Source organism: Lepidochelys olivacea (genome assembly GCF_965140295.1).
Source record: "Lepidochelys olivacea isolate rLepOli2 genome assembly, chromosome: 11".
Lineage (NCBI taxonomy): Eukaryota > Metazoa > Chordata > Testudines > Cheloniidae > Lepidochelys > Lepidochelys olivacea.
Window position 1 is genome coordinate 31,711,602 of NC_140421.1, and position 25,277 is coordinate 31,736,878.

A 25,277-nucleotide genomic window follows, 5' to 3' on the forward strand; every position below is an offset into this window, starting at 1 on the left:
AAATATTTTAAAGCAGCCACAGTTTTCTCAGATAGCCATGTAGGCAAAAAAGTAGATTTGTATTTATGTTGTAAAATGGGATTCCCCACCCTTGGAAAACACAACGTGCACTTCATCAAGTGGTCACAGAACTCCTAGAATCCAACAGTAATGCTTAGGCTCAGGTGAGCTCTACCTGTTCCAATTTAGATACGTCTAGCCACTCTTCACCACCACCACAAAAAGTCAATCTCAATTGATTAATTTAGCTCCCATAAAATTCTAGTTTAGTTCTCATGAAGAAAACCTGAGTGAGAGGAGGAACTAAAAAAAAGAAAACACAGGGAGAAAAGTCAAGAAGTTCATATATTTATACCTTCTCTATGTTTTGTGGGCATCTTTCAGGAAACATGAGACCCTCCCATACCACTTCTTCCTTTCCCCAAAAAGGTCAAGTATAACTAAACCCCTTTGTTCTCCGTTTAAACCGATTTTTACTGAACAAATCCTGAGTTTTACATGAAGTATTATTCAGTTTTCCCCCTATTTTCACCCTACTTTTATATCAAACACATAAAAATAACTTGTATTTTTCTAACACAGTACATTGCATGAGATATGTATTACAATAATACATTAGTCTGTATGTATATGCAAAGCTGCCTGTTGAAGTAATGCTATGTATTAGCCTCAAAGCTACACACAAACAGGCACGCACGGAAACTCTGAAGTACATCTGAATGTACTGATGAATCTGATGCCCACCATGTACACATTTTAAGGTGTTAACAGATAATAGTTTAAAGATCTGACACTACAATGGGAAGAAAATGAAAATCTGTATCAGAAAACGTTTCAAAACACAAGGAAGATTTTTTAAAACAAAAGCAGGAGAAAGGGATGAAGTTGAGTGCATGCACTGCAAATTGTGTGGCTCATTTATTAAATGTAAATATTTATAGGGTAATAGTTTTAAGTCTACAACCATAAACTGTTTATTCAAATGAAAAGTTTTGTTTGGGGATTAGAGATATAGTGTTTTCTTAAACTTAGAGTTGGCACTGTGTTTTGAGTTCTGTTTTAGTTCCGTAGCAAATCTCATTGAATTCCATTCATCAAAGCATTAACCTACCAAATACTTTTTCCCCCATCCTTCTGTCCACCAAAATCAACCCCAATATTTACACAGAAAAAACTGTTAATTTTTTTCACTGATTTTCACCTGTTTTTGTTGTAGTAATAAACACCAATAAATTATTGGGAAAAATTAAATCAAATAAAAACTGAAAACAAAGGACCCTAACTATTGCAAAATACAGCACATGATGTAGGTAAATTCAGTACCACATACCATCACCCTGACAAAACTGTCCATCACAGTACCAACAGCAAGCCTAAACTTAATTTTAAATTAGCATCTTCATCCTCTGACTCAGACATAATGTTCTACCTTTAAAATTCATGGTTAAGGGCATAGAAAAGCATACAAGAAATTTCCTAACTACTAACTTACAAACGCACTCTTGCCTCTTGAAGCACTGCTACAGCATCAGATGGACTATTCAAAATCAGGCCCAAAAATTAAAGTCTACTACCAGTTTGCGATCAAGAAAGGTGTGAGTGAAAGTGATGGTTAAGAGTATAATGAAGCTACTCCAGGTCATCGAGCATTTCTTTTAATAAGAAACTCATGTCGAGAGACCTTGTTTTGGTCCTACGCATAAAATATAGATCTTGAATATTAAATATGGACCTTGTATGAAGCATGCACATGACCCTACCCTGCTATTCTTTAACAGCAGGGCTTAATGGCACCTTAAGAATCAGGCTACAGCTGCACTGGAGCTATGATCAAGGGTATTGCCACTAGAAAGCTGGCCAGCTCTGCTGCAAAACCTGAGGATGTTCTCCTGCCAAACATGAAGTAGTGCAGTTTTGTAGATTTAGATTAAGGGGCAGAACTAAGCTAACCCACTCCAGCAAACCCCAATTAAAAAAAAAAAAAAAGTGTGCTGTGGCCTAGTAGCAGACTTAATATCCATTCAAAATTAGAAGGCAGACAGGAGTAAAGGGAATTTTTGCCCCAGAACTCAGGCATTCAGTTCTAGCACTTCTGCACCAAATTGTGGTCCAAGGCACGTGTGTGGAAAGCGGACTAAGGAAATTACAAGGAGCTTCTGCTACCCTTGAGCCGTAAAGTAGAGGCCAACTACAGTCCAGGTGGGGAGCAGAGTTACTGCTCCATCTAGTACCACCAGTGGTATTAGCCTCTCCAAAGGACTAGAGTTTGAATGGCACCACAACTCCGTCCCTCCAGAAAGCTGGAAAAGTGCAGATGGTTAGTAACAGACAGAGCTGCTGTTTGTGGTCCCCCTGAAGAAACTTCAGCTGAGTAGCCAGAATTTCTCCTGGAGATTCCACTGCAGTACTGCCCCTCAACAGCCCACCCCGCAGACACAAGCCTCTACCTCATGACTCACCAATCTCTTAGAATTCTTTGAGGCGGTCAAACAAACATATGGACAAGGGTGATCCAGTGGGTACAGTTCACTTGGATTTTTAGAAACCCTTTGACAAGGTCCCTCACCAAAAGCTTCTTAAGCTAAGTAAGCAGCCATGAAATAAGAGAGAGGGTCCTCCCAGGATCAGTAATTAGTTAAAATATAGGAAACAAAGGCTAGGAATAAATGGTCATTTTTCATAACAGAGAGAGGTGAACAACAGTGTTCCAGGGATCAGTAGTTGTTCAACATATTCATCAATGATCTGGAAAAGGGGGTAAACAGTGAGGGGTGAAGTTTGCAGATAACTATCTTGGTAATTTTGTATTAAGTCCAACCTTTACTGAGGAGTTACAAAGGGATCTCACATTCATCAAAGCATCACAAAACTGGATGACTGGGACACAAAATAGCAGCTGAAACTCAAGGTTGATGAACGCAAAGTAATGCACATCGGAAAACATGATCCCAACTATACATATAAAATAATGGAGTCTACATTAGCCGTTAACATTTGAGAAAGATCTGGGAGTCAATGAAGATAGTTCTCTGAAAACATCCACTCAATGTGCACCAGCAGTCAAACCCCCCCTCCCAAAGGGGGGGGGGAGGGGGAGACAAGACCCAAATGTTAGGAACCCTAAGGGGAGAGATTGATTAAAAGAAAGGAAGTATCAATGTCACTATATAAATCCATGATATGCCCCCACCTTGAACACTACATGCAGTTTTGGTTACCCCATCTCTTAAAAAGGTATGTTAGAACTGGGGGGGAAAGATGCAGTGAAAGGCAAAAATTATTAGGAGTATGGAATACTTCCATATGAGGAGAGATTAAGAAGACTGGAACTATTCAGCTTGGAAGAGACAACCAAAGGAGATATGATAGAGGTCTACCAAATCATGAATGGTGTGGAGAAAATGAATAAGGAAGTATTAATTATCCCTTCACATTACCCAAGAACCAGGAGTCATCCAATGAACTTAATAATAGGTAGCAGGTTTAAAACAAGTACTTCTCCACACAACATTCAGTCAACCTGTGGAACTCGTTGTCGGAGGATGTTGTTAAGGCCAAAAGTATAACTGGGTTCAAAACGAATTGGGTAAATTCATGGAGGTTAAGTGCATCAATGGCTATTAGCTAAGATGGGCAGGGATGCAACACCATGCTGAGTGTCCCTAAGCCTCTGACTGCCAAATGCTGGAACCAGGGTGGATACAAATCCATGATTAAAAAAAAAAAAATCTATTTAAATTGGATTTTTTTTGATAAAAAGGTCCCCCCCCCCCCCCGTCAAAAAGCCATCTAAAGATAGTTTTAATTAAGATATCTTTGAGCTATAATGTATCTCATCATGGAATAGGGATTATAAATTCTAAATTATGTGACAATATATTCATGTAATGTTTAAGAAAAGTTTTGTAAATAAATTCCAATAGTTCATGGATTAGGGACCCAATCTTATGGAGTTCCAGGGGCTTCTGTATAGATTTAGATTAATCTTTCTATCTACCCAATCAGTGCTCAGTCTAGAAGATACCAGAGATGCTTAGTCTTGCAGTTCTCAAACTGTGAATTTTTGTACCCAGAGATAACATGCTTAACAGCACAAATGTTTTAAAATAAAATAATATATAGGTGAAAAATAACACTCAACCCTAATGTCCCTCTGCAAATATGTGTACACAGTCAATCCCTTACCTCTCTCTAAAAGTGCAAAGTTTCAAAAAGTTCAATGAATAGAAGATTGTTGGGGGAGGAATAGATCTGACAAGGAGAAGAAGTCTGGAGATAAATGTGAGAAGGGAGGGACAGGCAACAGAAACGAAAGTGAAACTGTTTGAGCAGTATATTCCAGAAGTCTTGAGGTCTTTCTGAGAGTAGCCTTCATTGATTTGAGATCTATCATACCATTCTCTCACTAGAAGGGAAAACCTATAATGGCATCAGGCCATAAAAGAGACGCAATTTGGGAATATTTTAATAAAGTTCCTCTACCCGTGGGTAAGACAGGCATGCGTGCAAAATGCAAACAGTGCAACAAAGAAATGCAAGGCCTGGTTGCCTGAAGGAAACTACATCATGAGAAGTGTTCCTTCTTAGGAGGAAGCTGCGTTGAAGATGATGAAAGGAACATGTCTCAACGTGCAGGATCTTCAGGTGGTAAACTTTTTTATTTCATACTTCTTAAGGACTGCCTGTCTTCCTTCTGGACTATTCTTGAATTCTGATGTTTGAGCAAAAAGTATAGTTGTTACTCTATGGTACTATCATTTTAGATGCAGTTGTGATATAAAACAAATAGCTGAAATAGGCAGATCTTCCTTGTACTATTTCATCTTTAAAGTAGTATAGAGTGTCAATGAATGCAATGAGTAATACTAAATGTGTAGTGTGGTGGTAATAATTAAATAACTGCATTGACTTATTTTGTTTAGGAGAATCCATCCTGAACATACAGGATTCTCAAAAAGAAAAGGAGTACTTGTGGCACCTTAGAGACTAACCAATTTATTTGAGCATAAGCTTTTGTGAGCTACAGCTCACGTCATCGGATGCATCAGGATTCTGAAGACTATCCACCTTCAAGATCACCATCATTTTCTATAGTTTCAGAGTTATCTGCCAATGACAGTGTTTCAGTCACATCATGTATGTCACATAGCCACAGTATATCACCTGTAGCAAAAAGAGAAAAACACACACACACACACACACTCCATCATCCAGAAACAATCATAGATAAGTTTGTCATAAGAACCAGCAGATTACAAAAAGAGGTAATGGATAAAAAAACTTCCCAGTTTGTTTATGCAACAAACTCTCCTTTCCGTATGATTGAGAACTCACAGTTCATTAACATGGTTCAGTCATTAAGACCAGGTGGGATACAGTCCACCCAACAGAGCAGATGTCGCAAGCAAATTGCTGGATAAAGTGTATGAAAGAGTAATGGAACAGTGTGCAAAAGGTTTAGAGGGTAAAATTGTTAACCTAAGTCTTGATAGGTTGAGCAATGTCCAAATGATCCTATTGTATGTGCTTATGTGATAACAGAAGAAGGGAATGTCTTTCTTACAGAAACAATTGATACATCAGGAAATGCACACACAGCAGAATACTTACAAGTAGCAGTAGTAAAAACTGTAACAAACTGTGGAAAAAAATTCAAATGTCTAGTACGTAGCTTGGTCACAGAAATGCTGGAAACGTAACCAAGATGAGAAGAAATTATTTAGAAGAAAGTGGAGTCCCCCAAGCTAACATACGGTTGCAGTGCTCATTTGATACACCTCCTAGCCAAAGACTTCAGTGTTCCAGAAATAAAGGCTTATCTTGTTGAAATTGCAAAATACTTCCCGTAGCAACCACTTTGCAGCAGCTGCTCTGAAAAAAAGTGGGAGGAACCAAGCTAACTCTCCCACAAGACCTGCGATGGAACTCAGGTGGACTGTTTTGAGCACTGTATCAAGAACTGGCTTAATCTGATGACAGTTTGTGAACAAAATTGTGAAAAAAAAAATAGATGGCACTGTCACAGCCAAAGTTCTCAACATTGGGCTTAAGAGAAATGTTGAACAGACGCTGAGTACCCTGAAGCCTATTTCTGTAGCCTTGAACAAAATGCAGGGAAATAGCTGTTTTATTGCTGACACTGTTGAAATTTGAAAAGAACCGAGTGAGATCTTAAAAAGAGAAATATGCAACGACAGAGTTAAATTACAAGCATTAAAAAAAAAAAACAAATGGGACAAGCACTACCTCACAGCTCAATACTTGGTATCAGGGTCAAACTTAACTGCTGAAGAAGAGGAGTTGGCTAGGACATGGACATCCAGCAAACATCCCTCCATAATGCCAGCTATAATAAACTTCAGAGCTAAGGGTGAACCGTTCAAGAAATATATGTTTGCTGATGATATTTTAAAGAAAGTCACACCAACGAACTGGTGGAAGTCAAGCACTTGGATTCAGAAACTGCTGAAGCGATAATCTCATTTTTAACAGCAGTAGCTTCTTCTGCCAGCGTAGGAAGAAAATATTCTTCCTTTGGACTAATTCATTCCAAATTGAGAAATCGTTTGGGACCTGAAAAAGCAAGAAAGCTTGTTTTTCTTTTCCAGATTATGAACAAACAGGAAAATGAAGGTGAGGATGACTGAGTTAGCTGCAGAAGCCAATATTTTAAGTTTCTCATGTTGACCTGGCTGACACTGTCGATTTAATTTAAAAAAAAATCATTTAACTATTGTAGTTAAAAAAAAATTTTTAAAAACTTGAATGTTTAACTAAATTCAAAAATTCTTAGGCTTGTTTTGTTAAAATATGTTTGCTGTTGAAGAAAAAAAATCCAGAATACGTAACATTGTTGTTTTAGTTAAATAAAACAATTTAAACGTCTGTCTGGTGATGTTGTTCTCTTAAGACAGCATGGCAAGAAAATCCTCCAAATATTAATGATTAACCTGTTGAATTGGAGATATTTATGAAGACATTGGAGGTGAACTATCTGCTTCAATTACTTTTGGTAAATGCAATAACCAAACAATCATTTTCTGATATAACTGTAAAACTAATCTGAAAAGTTTTCAAAATAAATCACTTCAAAAATGTATAGTGTGTACCTTCTAAAAATGAAAACCTACGCATCTGTCTCTGAGTTGTGAAGAATATGTATTAAAGGTTATAACAACCAACAAGAATGCACTTTTTGTAGAAATCCATGATTAAATCAAGTCTTCCTGACTAGTGATTTAAATCAAATCCGCCCTGGCTGGAACTGAACAACAGGGGTTGGACCATTCCCTGTTAATTCCCTCTGATGCATCTGGCATTGGCCACTGCTAGAAGACAGGATATGGGCTAGATCGGGATGGGCAAACTTTTTTGCCCTAGAGCCACATCGGGTACAGAAATTGTACGGAGGACCAGGTAGGGAAGGCTGTGGGAGGCTATGCCTCCACAAACAGTGAGGCGTGGCCTGGCCCCCGCCCCCATCCAGCCCCCCATAACCTCCACCCCACCCAAAGTGTTCAGAAACAAAGTGGTTAATTCTTATGAGAACATTGAATCCCTGGCCGCTGCAAGATCAGATATCTACAAACCAAGATGCATCATGAGTTCCACTAAGCTTTTTTGTTGAACATTCTTCCATATTTGTTTACATCAGAACTTAAGAAAAAAAGCAAGACCACTTTTACTATTAGTTTAAGTCAGGAAAAAAATAAAGCAGTATATCATCCCAGCAGTCATCCAGCATACAGAGAACAAAAATCAGCCATGGGAGGTGGGGAAGAGAAAGGGTGGTGGGGAGAAGAAAAATGCAGGACTAATTTTCTGCACATGCTACAACACCTGTAACTCCACTACAAGAGAGACAGAGTTACTAGACACACTCTTTTTGAAAATTTATGGGACAAGTTTACTCAACGTTTCAGTTGAACACAAAACAAAGTGGCTTGCATGTGTAAATGCTCAATTTACATAGGGTGATGAACAATCAGGATATACAATCTTCCAAATGCGTAACTCTAAATTCACCCCAGAAGCCAGCTATGCCTCTCACACCATGCATGTGGTCACATGACACTTAGGATCAGCACAGCAGCAATTTCCAGAAAAAAGGGAGAGCCCCATTACGGATTTAACTCTTCCCTTGCAGAACACTTCATTATACTTTTGTTGAAGTGACACCATCAAGACATTTTAGGCTTCAAATGTAGATTTTTATTAGAAAAGGAGAGAGTCATGTTAAAACTACAAACTACTTGTATTATTGATAGGCTTAGTGTTTACAGCCACTTACCCACCTTTTTCCCCCTCTCCTCTTTGCTTTGGATTGGACACTACATTCACCTTGCCCTGCATTATTTACACAAAACCCACCCCTACCTGTCAGTAGGGTGTGCAGAGAAAGTTACGGATAGAGATTCTCAGATGTTTTTAGGTTTCCAAAATAAAAATCTTTTTTAATTAAAAAAAGAGAAGAGTGAAGTACATGCATCTCCAGGTGCACTGTTCTAAATTACTTTGGACAACAACTGCTACAGTTAAAACTGAAGAATTTGCACACCTAATAGTGGGTCAAGACATTAGTAATCAAACACACACACCGGAGCAACAGTGCTCGACTCAGGTAAGAGGGAGAAGAGCAGCATTTGTCCAGAGGTTAACAGACTTTCATCTGAACTACTGAGGCTTTTCCACCCTCATTTGAGTGAGCACCGGGCACCTCCAGCAGAGAAGACCTCACACATCTCCTTATCTATGAATGCCCAACTGAAATATTAAGCAAACATCACTCGCAAGAAGAATTTGTCAACTGTCAATGTATAGGGTTAGAACACTGCACTAAAGTAGACTAGGACCAGATTCAAAGTTAAAGCTGTATTTGAGTCTGGTTCTTCAGGAGTTAACAGCTGCTGCACTAACCCACTGTAATTCACATTACTTACCTTCCAGACTGGGTGATGGAAAAGCCAGTAGCAGCAGAGAAAGAATCATAACTCCATCTATCATTGTAGATCTGCAGAAAGAGCAAAAGGGAAAATAAGTGTAATTCAACAGTTAAGCAGTTGGGTTTTCTTATAGTAGACTTTAAAAAAAAAAAAAAACAAACAAAAACAAACACTACACAACTCAAATTAACAAAAGCCCAGTTTGTAAACTTATAAAATTGGTCAATGTACACAACTCAGCCAGCAAGTCTGGGTTGGTTGTTTGTGGTTTTTGTTGTTTTTTTTTAGAACCAAAAAACACCACACACACATACACACACGCACCCCACCCCTCTCACATATATACTTACTTTCCTCCAAATTCCACAGCAATTCTTACATGAGGAGGGAGAAGGGGATTCACAGAATTAGCATTTTGTATTGTACTGCAGGTACAACACCTACTCAAGGACCAGGCTACGGGGTATAAAGCCTGTTCCAATACTGTTTTAGCTAAGCAGATTCAAACTCTTGAAAGCAAATCTTGTCTGGCACACAATTGAATTTCTGGGCTTTCAAACCAAACAAGGAAGATTTAAAAGGAAAAAAAAGTTACTGTGAACTTAATACACACTACAAATCTTTTTAAGTGGAAGAGGTATCAGGAGAAGGGCACTGCCTGCCAATGCAGACAGACATAGAACCCTGGTGGTCAAATTCCACTATATTAGATTTTCTTTAAAACAGAGAAAGTTGCTAGAAGAGAAGAGGGCACTCCATAGTTGAGCGACTATTCTTAGTAATTAAATTTCCAGTTGTATTCTGCATTATTTGTGAAAGGTTCCATTCCAGTGACCCCAACACTATTCCTCTGCTACTAAACATTAAAACAATTGCATCTAGTGAGAGAACTAAGGGATATTTCCAGCATGTGCATAGTTTCTAGATACAAGTGAATTCATTAGATTGCCTGTATTTCATTAGTTTTTCCACACGAATTGGTGGTTTCCCTCCTCACACACATGAAAATAAGATCAGACTGTCACTGCAAAGAAATATATTAACAGGTTTCTGAGAAAACCACCTATTCCATGGAAAACACAAGTGATTGCTATCAAAATGGTCTCCTTTCTTTCCAATGCTAAATCTCTGGCATTAACAAACTTCATACACTTCTAATAAAAAATGGAGGCAATAGCTTGTTTAAAGACAAGTTATTCTCTTCAAGGGAGAGAATGATTAGCACTATCCTAATAGAGGAGTGTTATAGTCCCTATTCAGTTTCTTGGAAATGGTTTTTGTTTGAGTGGATCAAATTTGGAAGACTTAGTACCTTCACTTCTCTCTCATGAAAAACATGCCTTTTTTAAGCCAGGCTGCTAGTGACTTAATGCAGAAATAAAAGTAGGGTATGGTACAGGGAAGCTTTACCTGGCAGAAAGCTGACTCAGAAGACAGCCAACAAATCTTAAAAATTTCAGCCTTTTGAAATAGCTGGAAGGGACTTTTGACATAAAAAAGTTTGTGCAGATTGATGGATGTGACTAGAACACTCTTCCCCTACCATTCCATCACTGGGTCTCATCTGAACTGACGTCTTAAGCAAGTCTTCTCTTGATGACCACACCCAGATAAATTTCTGCACGCCTGGACAAAGGTGGTACAGTACACATGCCTCTTTCAGGAGACCAAAGGTTCAAATGCACAGACAGAAAAAAAATCTATTCTAGTGATGCTGCTACACCACATGGAGTTGGTTAAGCCAGAAACCCTGGAGGCTACTATTAGTACAGGGTTGGGAGTTACCCTATATCTGAAGGGCATGAACTCTCAAATTCACACTCAGCCTCCGTTAGAAGTTGGGACATGCACAGACCCACATCCCGAAAAGGCCGTCAGACAGTCATGGGAACAGAGGAAGAAAGTAAAGCAAACAAACACTGAAGGAGGAAGTTAAATGGGAGATCATCAACAAAATGAGGAAAAAGGGAACATTCTTGAGGAAAGAGTGGGTTAAGACATTAGAAATAAGAACATGAACGGCATTTTGCAGACTAACAAAAGAGATACTGAAGAAACATAAAATACAAAAAGAAAAGGGGACAATTGGAAGACAGCAAGTTATTTTATCCCCCCCTCATGCACCCCTTCAAAACACGCACTTAATAGTTGGGCAGTTTCTTGAAAAACTGAAGAGAAACCGAACTTTTCCCGTGTTTGTTCCGCTCTTTGGTAAGCGTTGGCCTGGATGATGTTAAGAACTTAGTGGTAGTCAATATTGGTCCACATTCACTGTTTATGCTTCAGTAGTGTTTAGCTGCAAACAGAGGGACAATAAATGTTCAGGAAACATAAATGACAGTTTCTTCCCTAATGGTGAATGGATCCGGTTTGAAAAATTCATCTGATCAGTTTTTCATCCCCAGGCCATCATGCTGTTTAGAGAGTCATTTTCAGATGAGCCCAAAAAAAGGAGGTCAGAAGAACCAGTTGATCTCATAAGTAATATAACAACTTTCAACTATGTACCTCAAAGCACTTCAAAAAAGGAGGTAAGTATCAATCTTGCCATTTTACACATGGAAACAAACACTGAGAAGTGAAGTGACTTGCTCAAGTTCACCCAGTAGGCCAGTGTCAGAGCCAGGAACAGAACCCAGGTCACCATCCACTAGGTCCCACTGCTTTCCAATTAAATGAAATAAAATTTAAAAAATAAAAGCTTGCTGACTGACCAACATTCAGAGATCTATTTGAGGACACCTATTTATACAAACCTCTTTGGACGCGCTTATTTAAAAATGGGCATTTTGTATTATAAATCTGAACAAAAAGGTCAGTCACACAGCATTCTAATCTGCATTTATGCATAATGTAGTTATCTCATGGGGAAAGCAGACACCAAGAACCCTAGGTTCTGCTTCTTTGCAACAATTCCCATGGCATTCCTTCTCCTGAAAGCCTCAAATAATATTTTGCCTATATGCCCTGTGAAGTGCTGTGTACACTTATAGCATTCTAAAAAAACCTGTGTATATCTGACAATTAAATTCTATGCCTAGTGCAGACGAGGTGCAGCCCTTGAGCTTCTGACAAATTACTACTGTGGCCCTCAGTGCTTCACAACTGAGTTACTCCACAACAACTGGATTTCCTACTATGCCTATGATCATAAGGCAGAGGGCAGAGAGCTCGAGCGTGAGCCTCAGCCCTTAATGCAACTCTAATTTTCCTTTGAAAGATGGAGAGGGAGAGAGAGAGAGAGAAAAGGACTTTGAGAAGCAAACCATCAACACGGCTACCAAAAAAAAAATCATCAAAAGCCTTGGCAAAAAAAGTTTGTTCTCTATAAAGATTTGTCTTTGCTCCAGTAAGAACAAAAAACAAATTCCAAATAATAAAATTAGACTCCAGTAAGCAAGAGAACCAGAGATCTGTTCTTGCACTGTATGTGGTTATCCGGCTCCAGCCAATATACTGTATTTATATAGTTGAAAGCCTGCCAAAAACTTTGGAAGAGATGTCAAGATCCCTTGCTGGTTGCCATTTTGCTCAGAGAATGAAGTATCTGCTGTTGCCTGTTAATTCAGCTAGTTAAAAATAAACTTAGAAAGAAACTCATTTATAAATCTGCTCCACAATCAGATGCCAATGATCAAAACAATGAGGGAGGTTCTACAGATTACCTCTTACCTCAACAGAAACGTATCCATCAAAAACAGACCGTGATTAGGATATAACTGGTTATAAAAGAAAGACAATCCTCTGCTTTTTGGTATATGAGCAATCTTCTGATGTGAGCAATGCTGAGCAATCTTCTGATGTGTAGGCTGGAAAAGCAAGGAGTAAGGCAGAGGGGGAAAGAAGTGGCAGCAGTCCAAGATGTATAGCCTCAGAGCAGCTCAATGCTGTTTTCCGTTCAAATGATCTGTCATTTGAGACTTATTGTCCGATAAGCACCTCAGCCACACAATCCCATCTCCAGCTAGCTGACTGACTTCTCAGCTTTGATTTTCCAGCGACATCCTGGCCACTCGAAGTTTTAGATTAAACATTTCCTGCTGCAGAGATAAACCTGACAAAGGAACTACTGTTCCTGCGTCAGAAAGTGTAGAGAACTGAAGGAAGACAGCCCTGACTGCTCACCTGCAGGAATCAGACATAGTTGTGGTTTTTGGTTTTGTTTTTTTTTAAATGCAGTTCCGACCAATAAACTGCACCTTTTATCAACAAACATCAAAGCTGACTCCCACTGCTCCAACAGGATTACATGTAAGCCAGTGCTCTATTGTCTCGGTATTTGCTAGGTGATCAGCCTACCACAAACCCAGGCAAACAAACCAATTCCAGCACGTCGAGTTACGGTCACTGAAAATGCTTACCATATTCTACCTAATATATGCTCTCTTTTTCTGAAGAGGATGACACATTGCACTAAGTAAACAAAAATTTCCAAGCCCATGTTTTTTCCATAATCTATTGGATTTTTGTCAAATAGATTGGACATGAACCCATTCAGTAATAAGTCACCAGGACCAGACAATGTTCACTCAAGAGTTCTGAAAGAAAATCAAATATGAAATTTCAGAACATGGGTACGTAGCCTATATCTTAAATTGGCCTCTGTACCAGATGACTGGAGAATGGCCAATGAAACACTGATTTTTAGAAAAGGCTCTAGAGGGGATTCTGGCAATTACAGGCCAGTAAGCCTAACTTCAGTACCAGGCAAATTGGTTGAAGCTATAGTAAAGAACAAAATGATCAGACACAGATAAATATGATCTATTGTGGAACAGTCAACAGGACTTTTACAAAGGGAAAGCATGCCTCACCAATCTATTAGAATTCTTTGAAAAAGTCAACAAGCATATGGAGAACGGTGATCGAGTCCGATACAGCGTGCTTGGTCTTTCAGAAAGCCTTTGACAAGGTCCCTCATCAAAGGCTCTTAAGCAAACTAAACAATCATGGGTAAGGATAAGATTGTGTCAGTTATTTTTAGTAAAAGTCACAGACAGGTTGCAGGCAAACAAAAATGCATGGAAGCCCGTGACCTGTCTGTAACTTTTATTAAAAAAAAGCAGAGGGGAGGGCTGAAGTGGGGGGAGGAATGACAGTTGGAGCCCCACGGTGGGGGAGACTGACAAGCTGGGGGGCGGAGGGGGCAAAATCCTGCACACGGCCCTGGTTGCAGCGGGGTTGGAGGTGCCGCATGTGACTAAATTGTATCCTTAAATCATGGGATTAGAAGGAAGGTCCCCTCATGGATCAGTAGCTGGTTAAAAAAAGATAGGAAATAAAGGGCAGGAATAAATGGCCAGTTTTCACAATGGAGAGAGGTGAATAGTAGGATCCCGCAAGGATCAGTAGTAGCCCAATATATTCATCAATGATCCGGGGGGGGAGAGGGGGGATGAACAATTAGTAAGGCTGCGAGTCTGTCACTTTTGCAGCGACTGGTGCCAGCAGCAGCAGTTTGGATGCGTGGCAGGGGGCTCAGGGCTAGGGGCAGGAGGTTGGGGAGTGGAGGCATTTACCTCGCGGGGGGGGGGCTCCCCAGTTCCCACTGGCATGGCCCCCCTGCAGTTCATAGGTGGCAGAGGGGGGTCTCTACGCCACATGCTGCCCGCCCCCGCAGCTCCCATTGGCTGTGGTTCCCAGGCGCTTGTGGCAGAAGCAGCACAGAGCCTGCCCTAGCCCCTGCCACTGAGAAGCTACACGGATGGGGAGCTGGGTAGGAAACCCCTGCCAGCCCTGCCAACCTCCCCTCCTCCCCCCCCCCCCCCCCGGCAGCACCAGTGTGGGTCCCGGGCCACATCCCCCAACACCCACAGTGCCTCCGGAACCGATCACCTGTGGGCCCTCTCCACCTAAGTTTTAGTCCGGGTGGGTATTTTTAGTAAAAGTCATGGACAGGCCACGGGCCCGTGAATTTCTCTTTACGGCCTGTGACCTGTCCATGACTTTTACTAAAAATACCCGTGACTAAAACGTAGCCTTAACAATGAGGTGGTAAAATTTGCAGAGGATACAATTACTCAAGATAGTTAAGTCCAAAGCTGACTGTGAAGACCTCACTAAACTGGGTCACTGGGAAACAGAAGAGATTAAATTCAATGTTGATAAATGCAAAGTAACACACACTGGAAAACATAATCCCAACTTTACATGCAAAAAGATGGGGATCGAAATTATCTATTAGCTCTCAGGAAAGATCTTGGAGTCATCGTAGACAGTTCTCTTAAAACCATCTGCTTACTGTGCAGTGGGAGTCAAAAAAAAGCTAACATTAGGAACAATTAGAAAAGGGATACATAAGACAACAGTAAATATCATAATCCATGGGATGCCCACAAGTTGAATACTGTGTACCGCTCTGGTTGCCTCATTTTAAAAGAAGGTATTAGAATCGGAAAAGATGCCAAAAATGGCAACTAAAATAATAAGGGGTAGAACTTCTCCCATGTGAGGAGAGATTACAAAGGCTGGGGCTATACAGCTTAGAAAATAAATGATTAAAGGGGGATACGACAGAGGTCTATAAAATCATGAATGGTATCAAGGAAATGAATCAGGAAGTGTTATTTACCCCTTCACATAACACAAGAACTAGAGGATACCCAAAGAAATTAACAGGCATCAAATTTAAAACAAACATAAGGAAGTACTTCTTCACAAAACCCACAGCAAACCTGTAGAACTCACTGCCAGAGCACATTGTGAACGCCAGAAGTACCCCCTCCCCCACAAAAAAAGAAAAATTACATAAATTCATGGAGGTTAGGTTCATCAATGGCTATTAATGAAGATGAATAGGGATGCAACCCCATGTTCCTGGTGTCCCGAAACCTTTGACTGCCAGAGGCTGGATCTGGATAACAGATAGATCACTCAAAATTGCCCTGTTCTGTTCATTCTCTGTGTAGCATCTGAACTGTCAGAGACTGGATACGGAGCTAGACAGACAAGTGGTCTGACCCACTATGGCCATTCTTATGGTGTTTTAAAAAACCCACCACCACAACCCACATAACTAGAACTCTTTGGACATAGTGAAAACTTTGTATATTTTGTGGGGGTTTTTTTGGTGTTGTTGGTTTTTTTTAAACAATGACTAACAAATATTCTAAAAGAAGCACTACAATACTCAGGTATAAATCACAGAAGATTGCAATAGTACAATGAAATCCTTGTAGAGAAACTGATAACACTAATTAAGACTTCCATAGTGCTTTATTATAACTTCAAAGTGCTATATAAACATGGGCACATTCCTAAAGTTATACTGTGAGAAGGTCAAATGGGAATGTTCTTGCCTACATAAACACCCAAGATTATTAAAACTTCACATTTTAAATCGGATATGCTTTTCATCATTTAACGCTTTTTGTTCGGGGGAGAGAGGTGGTTCCTTCTCTCTCAGCTTCAGGTAATGAAGGCGCTCACTTTACATAGTGCCAGAAGTGTGCAAGTGCTAAGCTGCACAGGGGAACAAGATCCCATCTGTAAAAGGTGACCATACAAGCCCCAGATCTGAACCATGAACCCTTCTATCCAGGGATTCAATCATCCTGAAGTTAATGGAACTCTGCCAAAAATGCAATGGCCCACAACTCTAGAACTATTTTGCAGGACCAGGGCCTAAATAGACAGGTGATGGGATGCAACAAAAAGTGGCCCACATCTTGTTAGTTCACACATTTTGGTTTGAATATTTGTGTGGGACAGTGGGGGAGTAATCTTGTTTGTAAACAATTGGTTTGAGAGGATGTCTGGAGTTTCTAAGCCTCATGGTGAAGTCCTTCCTTTTAAAGCACGCAAGGACAGTGGAGAGGCTTGGTAGACAGGTTTCTAATCAATTTCACTTTCAGGCTGTTCTTCATTAACACAATACTTCAAAGTTTTAGTTGCCAACACAGCACAGTAATGTTTGTTTTTAAAACCTGTTTAGAATTAAAAATAAATAAGAACAAGTTCCATTAATATCAGGTTTTTAAAAACAAAATGCATGTCAAACCTACATTTGGAGACACCCAGGTGAAATTTTGCCCATTTAATTAGTGGTTTGTATTAAAGGATCATTCTTGTATTGAATTTGGGGTCAAATTCCATTTTTGTTAAAGTTTCAGGAAGAGAAAGGTTTACTTTTGTAAAATGCAAAGGAAAGTGTTTGGATGTAAAAACATTCCTTTGGAAGGCTGACAATTCAGATGTAAAGCATTGCACTATAAGCATGTAGGATTGTGTATTGTCTACATGAGACACAAACTAAAGAGAAACAAAAATAAAACCAACTAGCAAAGTCTTTCATTGCCAAGGGAAAAAACAAAAAGCAAAACAAGAGAGTCTGTGAAAGATGGATTAAAAATAAAGGTAAATAAATAAAATAATAAATAATATTAAAATAAAATAAAGTAAATAAAAATAGCAAGTGGCATATCATACACCTGTGTTTGCTGGGGTTTCACATTAATTTTTGACAGAGACTTTGGTGTGAAGCTAATAACGCATCAAGCTTTATTTCCAATTCCATACCCAGACACGTATTCCCCCTCCCCAACTTTCTTTTAATGAATCTGGCTACTGCCATTCAACAGGCATTTTCTGTACTAAGAATTACTACAGCTACTATCACCACTAGAGGGTAGTAAAAACACACAGTGGGTTACAGTATTACTTCTTGAAATACACATCCAAGTCAAGTACAAAGAAGCAGATTGTTCATGAACAAACTAAATTTAAAGCTGCTATGGGCCACTGGGAAAGTTAAATACAAACAGAGGATTTTTTTTTTTAAAAAAAAAGTCAAACTTACAAATTCAAATATTTACTAAAATTGCAAACTTTATGCATATTAAAAAGCTAACTAGCATCCCAAGACAGTATGTGAGAGTCTCATTGCAAAAAGGAACTCAAATTCCAGACCAGTGGCTTAATAGAAAGTAAGCTTTTAGTTCTAAACTGGGGACAGAGAACAGATTCAGAAAGAGCAAGTGTACAGCAAGTTCAGAAAATTAAGACTGGTGTTCATAAAGCACTGTAAAAGGGATAGCATTCTGAACCATCTAAATGCCTGGGTACTAATCCAATATGGCAAACAGATTTTAGGATTCTCATATTTTCACTGCACGAAAGTATACATAACCATTATCCTATTCTTTGTAGGAAACTCCACTGATCTCCTCTCAATATATCACTTTATGGCCTGACTACACAGGACCCAGAATTCCTCAGTCCTGCAGCTCTACTGGTGATTACAATCAGGAAGCTGTAAAGAGAGAACCAGGTACTCTTAAAATCTAAGGTGGCATTGACAGTAACACAACTTCCTGGAAGTAGCGTGTTGCACTGTTTCTGTAACTGGGCCATGAACATTACTTACACACATTCTGAACCCCCATGGAATGGTCCAAATGAAAGCAAGGCAGGTCCAATTAATGAAGAAATTAGAAACTATGTTTAAATCTTAATATGGCACAGCAATGAACACACCCCATTAAACAAGTTCAAAGCATTCTGAAGAGATCAGGAGCACAGAGATTCTGAAATACTGACAGCGCTGGTGGCAGCTGACAAAGACCCCAAGGGCTGCACATATTTTGCATGTACCTAAGATTTTTTTTTTTTAAAAGAGAGTATTGATTTGTAATTCTACCTTCCATGATAGGTGCACATCCGCTGAGCTCATCAGCAATTAAAACCAGTATTTACATAAGCTTTGTCCTCACCCTGCCGTTATAGGGGAATAATTACAGATGGGTTTTGAGGATCATGTGACCTTACACACATATTCCCCCAAACAATACACAAAACCAAGGCCTTCAAAGGGCTTGTCTAGGCTACACTTGAAAGGCTACAGCTGAGCTGCTGTAGTGCCTGACTGAGTGCAGATACTACCTACATGGAGGGAAGGGGTTCTCCCATCAGCGTAGGCGATTCACCTCCCCAAGCAGAGGCAGTGTCTCTTCCATTTCTCTGGTGCCGTCTACACTGGCAGTTAGGTCAGCTGAACTACATGACTCAGGGTGTGGATTTTTCATATCCCCTGAGCAACATAGCTGGCTCGACCTAACTTTTTAGCATAGGCCAGGCCAGAGTCAGAAGAATTGCACTTGTGGGTTCTCTGACCTGGGGGAAAATACCCATCCCCTTACCTACATCACTAAGATAGGACATGAAAGTCAATCACGCTCACACTGCATTTGGCACATGCATGTGTATGTGTATAAGCACCCATCAGTAGAGTACCAACATCTCAGCCCAGCAGAAACAGTCTGAAAGACAGGAAGCCTCAGGCTGAGATGCACCAAGAATGTAGGCATTGCGAAGTTTTGATGTGTTGGGTTCCTGTCCGGCGTGTCAATAGCAGAGACACCAAAGAGAAGAGCACTAACTCCTGGACCAAGGTGTCATCCACTAAACAAATCCAACAAGTTAGTCTGACTTATGAAAAACTTTGATTTCCATAGCTGTTCTAGCTTTAAAACAAAAAAGAAGAAGAAAACAAAAACTCACCCACCCACCCAGAGTAGAATAGTCAATTACAGGAATAAAATCTCATTTGGTCTCCCTGTTGGCATCAAGCTAGCATACATTTATTGTCTATGCCGTCACTCACAGCTCACATACTGATTAGAGAAATTATAATGTGAGGGAACAAGTAAGTATCAAATACAGGGCTTGGAACAACCTACTCACACAGGAGAAATTCTGCCTGGGTAAGTGGACTGAATGGAAGCAGAGAACCCCTGGCTCTTTCCTCTCCCACCCCTCCTTTTTTGAGGTGAGGGAGGCTCCAAAGGAACAAAGCTGAACAAGCAGCACTAATTGCTTTCCATATGAAGGGGGAAGAGGTGGGCAGGGAATAAGGTCAGTGAAGCTCCTTTAAGAGGAGTCTTAGTGTGTCCAGGAGAAGAGCAGACCCAGGAGGAGTCTTGTAAGAGGCTTGGGCCCAATTCCCACCTCTCCCCCAAAAGGGGAAAGCCCAAAAACTCATTTATTCAGGGAGCCTACCATTCATTAACTGGTATGTGCGGCTTCAGGATTTTATATTGGGTGTGGGGTGAGTTACACAGTTTATAGAACAGTGAAGATTTGGCAAGTTAAATAGGTACAGCCTGTGGAGAAAGGTTTGGGGGGGTGGGGGGTTGGCAGTGCAGGTACTTTTCACCCAGGATAGTAGGTGAGGAATTGTCAAAGAATTTTCTTCAAGCCCTTTCAAAGAGTCAAGACACATTACACTCTACTTGTGCCTTTTAAGCCTCTCTGTATGTTACTATATATGGTTTACTGCCTTTCACAGAAGCCAAAGCCATACTCCACTCAAACAGTAGCCAAGTTCACTGCATTTTTACTGACCTCAAGGCCTAATACAGCACTATGATGAAAGAGGAAGAGGCTGAAGAGCCTTCTTCCTTTCACACAAAATAATGTTTCTTAAAAATGCTCATTCAATAACTAAGGCTGTGTCTACACAGCCACTTTTAGCGCTAAAACATTGTTCAGTGGTGTGAAAACATCCCCCCCCAACAGAAGTTTTAGCGCTGAAAAGCGCCAGTACAGAGCTTGTCTACACTGGCAATTTACAGCGCTGCAACTTTCTCGCTCGGGGTGTGAAAAACCACCCCCCTGAACGCAGCAAGTTTCAGCACTGTAAAGTGCCAGTGTAGACAATGCAACAGCGCTGGGAGCTATGCCTCTCACTGGGGTGGGTTTTAGAGAATATTAAAGCGCTTTAGCATTGCCAGTGTAGACTAGCTCATCGACAGCACTATCGCCAGGAGCGCTCATTCGGGGTGGGCTTTTTTTAAATCGCTGGGAGAGCTCTCTGATAAAGCACTGTAACATGGGCAGCGAAGACATACCCTTAGTGTAGCTCACGAAAGCTTATGCTCAAATAAATTGGTTAGTCTCTAAGGTGCCACAAGTACTCCTTTTCTTTTTGCGAATACAGACTAACACGGCTGTTACTCTGAAATCTGGTTCACTGGTGACATCACCCCTGAACATTTAAAAACTGTGCACAATTCTATGTATGCAAAACAGCCACATAGATACTGATCTATCATTTGTATTGACAAACAACAAACATTCACAAGTAATTGCATGAGAAAGTTAGGCTCAACAACTTGAGTATGCACTGGCTTTGTGCATCTTATCAATTTACCCCAGGCACACAAACTAAACATCAATTAAGCAAGACATTTAACAATAAGTACACACGTTATTGCTGCTTCCCACATATTTCAGCAGCTCATTAATGTAAATATCCTTATTTAATATTCAAAATGTTACTGGGTTACACTTTTATGCTCCTAGGGAAGGAGAGGATTGCAGCCTGCTTGCTGAAGCCAACAGGCATGCTGGAGATATGCTGCTACCGCAAGACAGAGCTCCTTCTTGAATACTTTCCCCCTTTTTAAAAATAATCTCAACAGTATATTTTTAAACTGGTTTGGGTAATCCTGAATTCTGCTGCAGCCACGCCAAAACATTGCTCATATCAATACACCCCCATAATCAGAGGCATTTTAATTAACACCAGAAAACCAGTTTAGAATGAAGATTCTATTATAGAAGAGGAAAACATAGGGCCCAATCCTGCAAATATGCCAGATATTGAACTCACCTACTATAATGCTTCTGATCCAATCACAAGTGTCTGCAGTATCCTGGCCCTGCTGCTTAAGATCGCAGCACAGAGCTTCAAGGAAAGGAGGGCTTACTTATTTTAAGAGAAAGCTTAGCTTGACCATTGTTAGTGGCACAACTGTAAACAAAAGCCAATCACAAGTCAGATTGTTATGACAACCAAGGAGTTGTGTGGAAAGAGACAGACAGACATTATTTTAAGAGGCAAATAGTACAGATTTTAACTTTGGGAAGTGACCTTGTGTGTGTAGCAAATACTTTTAATGAGGTTTATACTTGTGTACAAAAAGAAGGATTCCGGGTGGACTCCTCCTGACGGTCGAAACAACAGACTGGACTTCTACATAGAGTGCTTCCGTCGACGTGCACGGGCTGAAATTGTGGAAAAGCAGCATCACTTGCCCTATAACCGCAGCAGTGCAGAACACAATGCCATCCACAGCCTCAGAAACAACTCTGACATCATAATCAAAAAGGCTGACAAAGGAGGTGCTGTCGTCGTCACGAATAGGTCGGAATATAAGCAAGAGGCTGCTCGGCAGTTCTCCAACACCACTTTCTACAAGCCATTACCCTCTGATCCCACTGAGGGTTACCAAAAGAAACTACAGCATTTGCTCAAGAAACTCCTTGAAAAAGCACAAGAACAAATCTGCACAGACACACCCCCGGAACCCTGACCTGGGATATTCTGTTACCCAAGATCCATAAATCTGGAAATCCTGGACGTCCCATCATCTCAGGTATTGGCACCCTGACAGCAGGATTGTCTGGCTACATAGGCTCTCTCCTCAAGTCCGACGCTACCAGCACTCCCAGCTATCTTCGAGACACCACTGACTTCCCGAGGAAACTACAATCCATCGGTGATCTTCCTGAAAACACCATCCTGGCCACTATGGATGTAGACGCCCTCTACACCAACATTCCACACAAAGATGGACTACAAGCCATCAGGAACACTATCCCCGATAATGTCACGGCAAACCTGGTGGCTGAACTTTGTGACTTTGTCCTTACCCATAACTATTTCACATTTGGGGACAATGTATACCTTCAAATCAGCAGCACTGCTATGGGTACCCGCATGGCCCCACAGTATGCCAACATTTTTATGGCTGACTTAGAACAACGCTTCCTCAGCTCTCATCCCCTAACGCTATACTTGCGCTATATTGATGACATCTTCATCATCTGGACCCATGGAGAAGAAACCCTTGAGGAATTCCACCATGATTTCAACAATTTCCATCCCACCATCAACCTCAGCCTGGACCAGTCCACACAACAGATCCACTTCCTGGACACTATGGTGCTAATAAGGGATGGTCACAAAAACACCACCCTATACCAGAAACCTATGGACTGCTATATTACCTACATGCCTCTAGCTTTCATCCAGACCACACCACACGATCCATTCTGTACAGCCAAGCTCTAAGATACAACCGCATTTGCTCCAACCCCTCAGACAGAAGACAACCCCCAGCAAGATCTCTATTAAGTGTTCTTACAACTACAATACCCACCTGCTGAAGTGAAGAATCATAGAATATCAGGGTTGGAAGGGACCCCAGAAGGTCATCTAGTCCAACCCCGTGCTCGAAGCAGGACCAATTCCCAGTTAAATCATCCCAGCCAGGGCTTTGTCAAGCCTGACCTTAAAAACCTCTAAGGAAGGAGATTCTACCACCTCCCTAGGTAACGCATTCCAGTGTTTCACCACCCTCTTAGTGAAAAAGTTTTTCCTAATATCCAATCTAAACCTCCCCCACTGTCAATCAAGAAACAGATTGACAGAGCCAGAAGAGTACCCAGAAGTTACCTACTACAGGACAGGCTCAACAAAGAGAATTACAGAACACCACACGCTGTCACCTTCAGCCCCCAACTAAAACCTCTCCAGCACATCAAAGATCTACAGCCTATCCTGAAAAATGATCCCTCACTCTCACATATCTTGGGAGATAGACCAGTCCTCGCTTACAGACAGCTCCCTAACCTGAAGCAAATACTCACCGGCAACCACACACCACACAACAAAAACACTAACCCAAAAACCTAGCCTTGCAACAAAGCCTGATGCCAACTTAGTAAACATATTTATTCAAGTGACACCATCATAGGACCTAATCACATTAGCGACGCCATCAGGGGCTCGTTCACCTGCACATCTACCAATGTGATATATGCCATCATGTGCCAGCAATGCCCCTCTGCCATGTACATTGGCCAAACTGGACAGTCTCTACGTAAAAGAATAAATCGACACAAATCAGACGTCAAGAATTATAACATTCAAAAACCAGACGGAGAACACTTCAGTCTCTTTGGTCACTCGATTACAGACCTAAAAGTGGCAATTCTTCAACAAAAAAAACTTCAAAAACAGGCTCCCATGAGAGACTGCTGAATTAGAATTAATTTGCAAAGTGGATACAATTAACTTAGGCTTGAATAGAGACTGGGAGTGGATGGGTCATTACATAAAGTAAAACTATTTCCCCATGTTTATTCCCCCCCTCCATCCCCTACTGTTCCTCAAAGGTTCTTGTCAACTGCTGGAAATGGTCCACCTTGATTATCACTACAAAAGGTCCCCCTCCCCCTGCTCTCCTGCTGGCAAGAGCTCACCTTTTCTGATCACTCTCATTACAGTGTGTATGGTAACACCCATTGTTTCATGTTCTCTGTGTATATAAATCTCCCCACCGAATGCATCTGATGAAGTGAACTGTAGCTCATGAGAGCTGATGCTCAAATAAATTTGTTAGTCTCTAAGGTGCCACAAGTCCTCCTTTTCTACTTGTGTAATATTAGCTCTAAATACCTTTAGTATTTGTTCAACCAGATTCAGGGATAAACCAGTATCAGAGGGGTAGCCATGTATCCACAAAAACTAGGAGTCCGGTGGCACCTTTAAGGCTAACAGATTTATTTAGACATAAGCTTTTGTGGGTAAAAAACCCCAATTCTTCAGGTGCATGGAGCGACTTCATGCACCTGAAGAACTGGGGTTTTTTACCCACGAAAGCTTATGCCCAAATAAATCTGTTAGTCTGTAGGCTTTTCAAAATTAGTTATTAAAAAAGTGTTTAAGTCACATTAAAGGTGTGTGCTACAAAGTGACAGATGACGAGGGAAGAGAAACTCTAATCTTAACTTGCTTCCCTACAGAAAACACAGGGCTTGTCAGAATATCAAAGTGGAATATTTATTAGTCTTTACATGAAAATGTGTCTGTTTTGGTGACAGAACAACATTCTTTAGCTTGTAGGATTTCTTTTTTTTAAATTAAGCCTGCTAAATCCCATTAAGGATGAATATGCAGATGCTGATATTCTGACCACCAAACTACTTGAACACTTAAACTAGATGGTGTTTATACTTCGCAGCCATAAATAAAAACAGAAGAAGGAATTTTCTAGCTGATGAGGTACTTCTGCATTCCCCTTTCCAAGAAGCTGCCCTCCCTGAAATGGATTTGCTTCAGAAAAGACATTGCAAGAATTTTCCTGACAAACTAGTTCTTGTAACTTTACAAGACCATTAAAGATCAAACAGTATTTTGTTCTTGCAAATCAAAACATACCATTAAGAGTTTTGGGCTAGTTTTAGAGCAGTGGTTCTTAAACTTTTGTACTGGTAATCCCGTTCAAATAGCAAGCCCGAGTGCGACCCCCTACCCCCCCCCCTTATAAA

The 25,277-nt window shown here is 40.6% G+C and overlaps 1 protein-coding gene across 5 annotated transcripts in view; it reads right to left on the reverse strand.

The window, feature by feature from the left end:
* Positions 1–25,277, reverse strand: part of ACVR1 (activin A receptor type 1) — a 136,891-nt gene that overhangs the window by 69,238 nt on the left and 42,376 nt on the right. For 4 of the 5 annotated variants that reach the window (XM_084643249.1, XM_084643246.1, XM_084643248.1 and 1 more), the window contains exon 2: positions 8,940–9,010. In XM_084643249.1, the coding sequence (XP_084499375.1) occupies positions 8,940–9,010 (71 nt within the window). Of the gene's footprint in view, positions 1–8,939; positions 9,011–11,083; positions 11,239–25,277 lie in introns of all 5 variants that reach the window. The other variant, XM_084643247.1, reaches the window with a different exon arrangement.